The sequence below is a fragment of the Pundamilia nyererei genome, unplaced genomic scaffold, assembly GCF_000239375.1.
Source record: "Pundamilia nyererei isolate P.nyererei 1_Seehausen unplaced genomic scaffold, PunNye1.0 scaffold00418, whole genome shotgun sequence".
Classification (NCBI taxonomy): Eukaryota; Metazoa; Chordata; class Actinopteri; order Cichliformes; family Cichlidae; genus Pundamilia; species Pundamilia nyererei.
In genome coordinates this window covers 279,170-287,243 of record NW_005187819.1, presented here as the reverse complement: position 1 = coordinate 287,243, position 8,074 = coordinate 279,170, and the positions used below count along the sequence as shown (strand labels likewise).

The 8,074-nt window shown below is 40.0% G+C and overlaps 1 protein-coding gene across 2 annotated transcripts; it reads right to left on the bottom strand.

Annotated features, from left to right (window-relative positions):
- Nucleotides 1–728: 728 nt before the first annotated feature.
- Nucleotides 729–4,266, bottom strand: hccsb (holocytochrome c synthase b). Of its 2 annotated transcripts, none has more exons than XM_005753289.1 (8): nt 4,126–4,266; nt 3,561–3,679; nt 2,812–2,859; nt 2,601–2,692; nt 2,047–2,195; nt 1,724–1,843; nt 1,555–1,641; nt 729–1,337 (listed from the first exon to the last, which is right to left on the bottom strand). In XM_005753289.1, exons 2-8 carry the CDS (start codon nt 3,667–3,669, stop codon nt 1,139–1,141), a joined length of 804 nt encoding a protein of 267 aa, XP_005753346.1. In that variant the 5' UTR covers nt 3,670–3,679; nt 4,126–4,266; the 3' UTR covers nt 729–1,138. The 2 variants fall into 2 exon arrangements, with proteins under 2 accessions (XP_005753346.1, XP_005753345.1); XM_005753288.1 differs by having other exon boundaries at nt 3,561–3,675; nt 4,126–4,265.
- Between the last annotated feature and the right edge of the window lie 3,808 nt (nt 4,267–8,074).

Genomic DNA, 8,074 nt, shown 5'->3' with positions numbered 1-8,074 from the left:
AAGTCGAATGTGGTTTCAAATCCATTAGACCCTTATACAGACATGATACAATTCTATCAATATTTTCTGAGTTATAGCTTTTTATAAACACTTCCAAGCGTGTGTTTGTCATTGTTACATTTCTCATCTTCGTATCAGCATAGTGCCTTAACCAGAGCAGTTTCATGTCGGTTACACTTTGACATACGTTTTTAAAAATGTCTTTTCCTGTCGTTGTGCATCTATTTAATGTTCAATATTTCCTCTCCACGGATGAAGATGGTCAGCTGTGCAGTGTCCATCATGTCTGTACTTTCATCCACAGCCGAGTATGCAGTGAAGTTTTTGCTTCTTTCACACAACTGTGTTCTTAAATCAGTGGTAGTGATGTGCGATACCACTGAATTTCTTTCCAATCTGACACCAAGTAATATTCAGGGTGGTATCGACGATACTGATCCGATACTTTGTACAAAAACTTATTTTATTTATTGGATCTCAAATCGTCATAATGATTACAGGACATCAGTCAACCATGTCCATGTCACTGAAATCTCCAGCTTTAGGTCATTAGGCTTGCTTCATGGCCTTTTCTCCGAGACCTCCACACCACAACCCACAGGACCAGCTGCTAATACCCTGGTTTCAAACACCAGGTCCTGCCAGTTCACAGGAGGGGACTGAATTCATTCTGGACAGGTAGTTTAAACTCTCTGGCCAATAAAAATGGTTTAATTAAATACGCAGTGTTTACAAACAAAACACAGAAAAGGTGATTTATTAAAACACAACATATGAACTTTCCTAGATTTCTGGTTTATGACCATTAGCCAATAAAGGAATATTGGCAGGTTTTAAAGCTTGTCTCAATGTCCCAACTGAGAAAAATAAACATTTAAACTTTCTGTTGCTAGATGAGGTTCAAATTACCTAGAGTCAGGTAGCTGTAAGCAAGCAAGCAGTTAAATTTAAGCGCAAGTCAATAGATTTCATAGACACACAGGGTCTTGTATGACCTGTTGGACAAACTCTTCTACATCCAATCATCTTTTACGAGGTCTGATTCGTTTCTTTTGTCAGCATCACACAAGTTACAAAGAGCAGAAATGGGTAACAACAGTTTTTGAAAATTTGCGACTCAAATATGAGCCAGAGTCCTTCAGGAAGTCCAGCGCCACCAGGCCACCTTCATACGGTCCCACACAGCTTCTAAAGAGTCAAAAGCAGGTCGCACGTCCAGGGTGGAGAACTGGTAGGTGTCCTTGTTGATTTCTCCATCATAATAGTCAATGATGTAGCGCACCTCCTTCCCACAGCGGTCAACGATCCAGTCGTGACGGTCAAATGGCAGCTCGTAGCTGCAGAGAGACAAACTCAATTAGTCACCAGGATCTTCCCCAACATGAGGTTTACATGCATCATGTTTTAATGGACCGCTGCATGGGTTGCTTTGCGCGGCATGTCCGCATTTTCCTGATTTCATTATAGCGGACCAGCAGCTGGCAATGCAGACCCAAACGAGAAACATAACACAGCCAAAATTATTAAATGTGCATCAGGATGTTTCATTCTCACCCCATCCAGTGTCGGAGGCGGGCCCTGGGGGAGTACTCTTTAGCCTTCCCACCGAATCTCCTCAGAGTTGGTCCACATGGACATTCACTATACGAGGTAAATGTTCATCAGTTAAGGCTCAATTCTCTGACCAACAGGCAGCTCGCTGCAAACGATCGTACGCACTCACCGAGCATGCAGAGCCTCCCACTTCAGGATCTCTTGCCAGGCCTGCTCATTGTTCTGATTGTGGATTTTAATGATGTTGGTCATGTCACCTTTGCTGAGGTCATCATCTCGCCAGCGCCACCTGCAGCACAGGATCGAACAAAGGAAACAGTGTCTTTAGCAGATATTTCTCCATCACTGTGCTACTGCAATAATTAAAGCTACTGATATGTGAAATCCAAGCATTTTTAAAAACACTGACTTTGAGGTTCAATGAGACACTAAATAGAAGTTCATAGTTTCCAATATCGTAGCCTGAAGTAGTCTTAACACCAGCCAACTGACCCCTTCCTCAGCATGGCGTTCCAGAACATCTGCTCCGACGGGTACACCCAGTTCTTCTCTGTGTCGTGACGTGGGATAGTGGACTCCTCTCTTCTGACAGAGAGTTCAAAGGGCTGGTCTGGAGCTGGCGTTTGGTTGGGAGGAGGCATCTGCACGTGTGGAAAAAGATAAATTATAGTCTGAGCCATGACCTGAAAACATAGAAAAGATGTCAGGCATGACAGCCATAAGTCCTCCAGGAGAGAACATGGTCAGTGTAGCATACATGTGTTTCATACCTGTGGTCAAGTGTTGAAACAACTGAAAAGCTCGCATAACAAAGCTGCTTCTCTTTTGTTGTGCTTGGTGTTGTTGGAAGTAACACTAACATGTTGTTGTCAGCTGGCTGAATACACGAGCACACAAACTAGAGCCACCGCAGACAACAACAGTGCGTGGCAGCAAACGAGGCCAGTGTATCAGAACTAAAACGAATTAAGGATCAGGCAACCGTAGCTTAAAACATAAAAGTTACTTCTAGAATAAAGCCTCTTTGCTCCAAGCTGCACAGGTACCATATTCGCTGGATCGATGTCGCCCTTCGTGACTGCTGCAGCTCTCATGGGACACTCCACAAAGTTGTACGCCTGATCCTGGTGGGCCGGACCTGCAGGAGAACACGTGCGAGCCACAGGTTTGATCATTTCATTAAAACAACCATCTGAACATAGAAATGTGTTGCAGTGCAGGCAAGCCACAGGCTATCCTTTAGACTGAAGTCCCTACCTTTTTCAGCCTGAGCTTGATGCATGGGACATTGTGAAGGCGGAGATGCTAAGAAAAACACAAATACACAACCACAGTCAAGATATAATTCAACATCATTCAGTAAAACTTGTACAGTTTATGATAACAGTGAAGAATGAGAGCTAATGACCTATGTAATACCATGAAATGCAGTTTTCTGTGGGAGTAAAACACTATCTGTGTGCACAGGACCTTCTCTCTGACACAAGCCGTTTCTTTTCTTAATTGCTCGAGTTAAGGGTGTCACAATATACTAACATTTATGATAAACCTGTTATCTTCCTCATACAATGGAAGAAATTCACTTTCCACGAACCCCCCACTGAGCTCTGGAGTCTGTGCAGGAAAGATGGCTCCATTTATTCACCGTTTTGTTGCAACTTCTCTGCTTTCTAAGCATTCAGCCTGATGCTAGCTGCTCTGCCACAGCTTGGCTTACAGCAGCTTGTCGATATGGATTTCACTGTATTCAGACAGTTTTTTGAGTATTTGTTTTTACATATTAACAGCCACTGATGCCTCTTTAGAGTGATTATCAGATTTTCCATTCCTGGCTTGTCGACATTCGTCAGAGTATTTTATAAATGTGCAGTTAGTAGCAATAAAAAATATCTGTTTCACAAATCGCATGCCATCTTCACCTTGCACTTACAAAGGAGAATTTGGAAGAAGAAATTCGGCCCAGCATTTCACGCTATGACATCCTGACTGTAATGAAACTACAGTACCTTTGACAGGCTGAGCTTCCTCCTGCACTGGGCAGCGCTGAGCAGAGACGGTCTTCATAGCCTCAGCTTTGACTACAGAGGGCTCTGCTGTGGACCAGGAGGATCCCATGTTAGCCTGTCTGACAGGGGAAGAAATACACCCAGGACATTAGGATTTAAACACGAAAAAGGCAAAGATCATCTGTGGACACTCAGCCGTAACACAGCTGGGCTAATGCTGTGATCAGTGGGCTGTGTAGGTCGTGTGTTTATTTAAAACTCTCGTTATATCGCTAACTCTGACTGATGTCGCCCTCGGTAACCTCAGGTTTAGCTGTAGTGCAACTAACCGGGTCAAAACTAGCCTCCGCCCGGTTATCCTAATATCACTAGCATCATGTTACAGCCCACTTCCACGCCGCTCTCGTGTTCGAGTTATTCGGCTTTTCAAATAAGACTTAACAACAACACAGAGTAAAAACACAGCAGGTATGGTTGTGGCCCTAACGTTACCCAGCAGCCACTGTTAGCGGACATATTCAGCTTTAGTTTCGTCACATAATGAACAGCAGGTTAAATCACTGACCTGTGAGAGACGACAGCAGCGCGGCGGTCTCTCGGAGCGTTTCAATGTCAACGTGCAGGACAGTTGCACAAGCAGTTGTGCTCAGCGCGTGCTGTACGTATGCCCACAGCGTCACGACGCTTTGATAGGATGTTGAAAGACGTGACCCGGAAGTCACTGCGGGATCTTTTTTCTCGTTGAACGCACTTAAACATTACAGAATTTATTGTCGGGGGGTTAAAAACGCAGGCTGGGGTTGAATCAGCAGAAGAATTGCTTTTATATTATGGGACTGTTGTATAGTTTTAAAATATTGTCTGCTTTCATTCATAAAGCATTGAAAAGACGGTTTTGCGTTAGAAAATTTGGATTCATGTCTTTGAAATTTAACCAGTAAAATGAGTAAATTAATGAAATAAAATTCGTTTTGCCTATTGATAGGGTAATCAGAAAAGCCAGATAATATTTTTTCATAACACAGAGAGAAGTCAGAATAGATAAAAGGAACAACAAAAGTGCAAAAATCGTGTTAGAAAAGAGAAGTGCATAAGCAGCACAAAGATAAGTGTGAACTATCTTCTTTCTGACGGCTACAAAATGAACACTGGACATCAGTCTTTTTATACAAGAAAAGTTCGGGTGGGGTAAAAATGATGAATGATTTTAAAAGATGTTTGCTTTACGGCCACTGGGACACCAGTTCTGTCTTTCTGAAAAAGAGTTCATATGTCACGGTTGTTTTTCCTCTTTAAGGTGAAAACAGATCTGGTAACAGCAGGATCCAGTTGTAGAGGAGTCAGATCATTAACAACAGAATTTCTGTACAGTCTTAAAACACCAGTAGGGATAGCATCAAACACTATGGCATATTCCTTTGGTGGAACAGGAAGACCATATACACTCAAAAATTCAGAGTAAGAAATGAAACCTAAATTTGGATTAAGACGTTGCAAAACAAGACGAATCCCATGAAAAAACCAGTCGCCTAAAAATAAAGACTTGTGTTTGTATAAAATGTCTCTGTTGTTCCAAATATCATATCTGTGTGGAGAAAAGTTGTGTTTATAAAGCAGCAACTGTTTCTGTTTCTGTTTATTAAATTAGGACAGTTTTAAGGAGATTTTATAAATGTTGTAGTTACAAAGTAAAACAAGGTCAACACCACCATTGTTTTCACCAACTTGATGTTGTGTTCCTGAGAAATTGCTTGATCCAATTTATTTTAAACACACTGTTTATTGTAGAAAAGTCAAGTTTACGGAACCATGTTGGTTTGAGTTTGATACAACTGATCTCTTAGTATAATCTATTCTATTCTTCCATATAAAGTTATAAAGGAGTCTGTCAATATCCACCAGGGTTTCTTTATTTACATCAAGAGACAAAGCTCCATCGAGATAATCCCTCCGCTCTGGTGATAAAACTCTGGAGACAAGTATTTAGTTTATCTTGTGTTTTATGCAAAATTGGAATAAAATTAAGTGAACATCTAGAGGACTGGTTTTTATTAATGATGATGCCAAGGTAAGTGATGGAAAGAAAACAGGATTTGTTTTCGTTCTTAGCAAGCTAGAGCCATTCAGGCATCACTACAATGCAGCATAATAAACGTTTTCTGCACTTAAAAACACATTCATGGACTGAGCCTGATCAGTGCTCTGTATATGGCTTATTCAGTGAGTTGCACTACGATGGCAGTAAAGATTACAAGTTTACAGTTTTACTACTGTTTAATTTCAGTGCCTCCATCTTGGATCGCTAACTCAGAGTATCAGTGATGACGTGACGAATCCTACTTCCGGGTCTAAAGTAGTCTGCGTTTAATATGCCTTTTGTGTTGTTAACATGTTTAATGTATTTTCTTCTATTTGATCTCAAAAAGCTCCTAAAACAGTGAGTGATCCCTGTTGACCTCCCTCGGCTTTTATTACCGCTAATCATTTATTTAAGCTCAGTTTTTAAAACCTTAGGATGTAACTACAGCCCAGCCCATGCAGCAGTATATGAATGACTAACCTCGTATTGTGGATGTATTATCTCAGTTGTTCTCCTGGCTGAAGTTTGGTCCTTTTACAGCATCCTGCCATGCGATTACATTTGTTCCTGACCACCGAGAACACTCACGTTAACTTTTTTGAGTGGAAAAAAGTTAGCTTGTTTATATTATGCTAACATAGCTGTGTCGCTAGCGGTCACGTAGCAAATCATTATATACCAGCTAGCCCAACTTCAGTAACCCTACAAACGTCACTGCTGTTTAGTTTTCTGTCTTCATTTATGTTGGAAGTGATAGCAGAGCTGTACGTTTTTAATTTGTTTCCAAAACCCTGCAGTCAGGACATGCTATATTGTATTTAGATAGAAGCGAGCTAACGTCCTGCTAACTAACTCCGTTAAATGTCATAAATTCCGTTTTCATGGATGCCTGGATGATAAACTCAATTGTTACACCTGGTAGAGCAGAACGCTGATCATTTTATTAAAGATGAAAGACTTTAGACAGTTTTTCAACTCTCAGTAATGCCATAGTGATCGTTTGATATATGGACCTGCAGCGGAGTTTAGACCCAGACACGGCTAGTGACGTCAGACTGAACGATCGGATACTGGTCTGCACTGACTTTCCATTACAAACCTAGAGGTGCTGACTATTATATTAATCTTTTTTTAAATCTAGAGAAAACCTATGTGTCATTATAAGCTGCCTTCTAACATTCAGAGATTTACATGATCTGATTCACAGTGTATAGTAAGCTTCATACACTTAAGCATAAATAGTCATGTCTGAAATCGTCTTTTAATACAAACATTATGTACAACATTATTATTGAACAAACATTGTTGAACAAAAAAAACCAGGTCACATGTTAGAATGATTTTATTTTTGTAGTAGGCCCCTAAGACAATATACAGTTGGTGTTTAGAATAGAGTTGAATAAATGTTAAAAACATGATCTGATCATTTCTGAAACAGTCTTCAGGAGGATAACCACGTAGAGCATCAACAGGGGCCCAGAGGTTTCTGCTCCCAGTAAACATGCTCACGCTTTCCTCCTGGATTAAAATATTTCTAATGTTAAGCTTTTAAAATCAACATTAGGGAGTAAAGGCTGCCCGTGAGTCCCTGCAGTGGCTCTGGTCTAGGCCTGCTCCTGTTGCCTAGCAACCACAACACTATAGCGTTACATGATGTTTTGTTGGGTGGAAATCTTGACTTTATTTTCTTCTTTTTCATTTTCTTTATTTTTACTTTTACTGAAGAAAACTGATATGTTTCATAGGTACATATCAGAAAATTAACAAGATGTTGTTATTTTTCATGATAAAAATGAAGGAATCTATCTGAGGCCAAAAGACCACAGCCATGTAAAAATAAGATTTGTTAAGCTGTGTCCCTTTAGCCAAAACTAATGTGAATATTAGTTTATAATAAGCAAATAGCATAGTTCAGGAAACTAGTGTCATTTCACTTTGACAATATAAAACAACAGGGCCTACATTAACCATACTAATATATGAAATATACTAAAAATGACCAGCGGTGAATTTAATTCAGTTGATTGTGCTACACTCCAAATTCAAGGTACATTTATTTCAATGTTATATAACTTTCTATCTTCTTTACCAGGGCTCATCTCAGAGACGTTGTTGTCAAAGATGAATATATATAAATATGTCATATGTTGAGACAGATATTGTTCATTTTATATATTGTCTCCAATAGATTTTGGGAAAAAAGTTTTGGTTACATGTATGGAAAAAATAACAAATTGTGGTTATTTTGCATGATAAAAATGAAGAGATTGTGTTAGTTGGGTGAGTAAATGCTGTATCACAGATGCTACAAATAGCTATAAACACAATATACTTTATACAGGGAGTGCAGAATTATTAGGCAAATGAGTATTTTGTCCACATCATCCTCTTCATGCATGTTGTCTTACTCCAAGCTGTATAGGCTCGAAAGCCT

Excerpts from the sequence above, each read along its gene's own strand:
- hccsb (XM_005753289.1), bottom strand. The coding sequence starts at position 3,669 with ATGGGATCCTCCTGGTCCACAGCAGAGCCCTCTGTAGTCAAAGCTGAG. Across the intron at positions 2,693-2,811 it reads TCAAGCTCAGGCTGAAAAAG|GTCCGGCCCACCAGGATCAG; the intron begins GTAGGGACTTCA and ends GTTCTCCTGCAG. Across the intron at positions 1,844-2,046 it reads AACGCCATGCTGAGGAAGGG|GTGGCGCTGGCGAGATGATG; the intron begins GTCAGTTGGCTG and ends CCTGTGCTGCAG.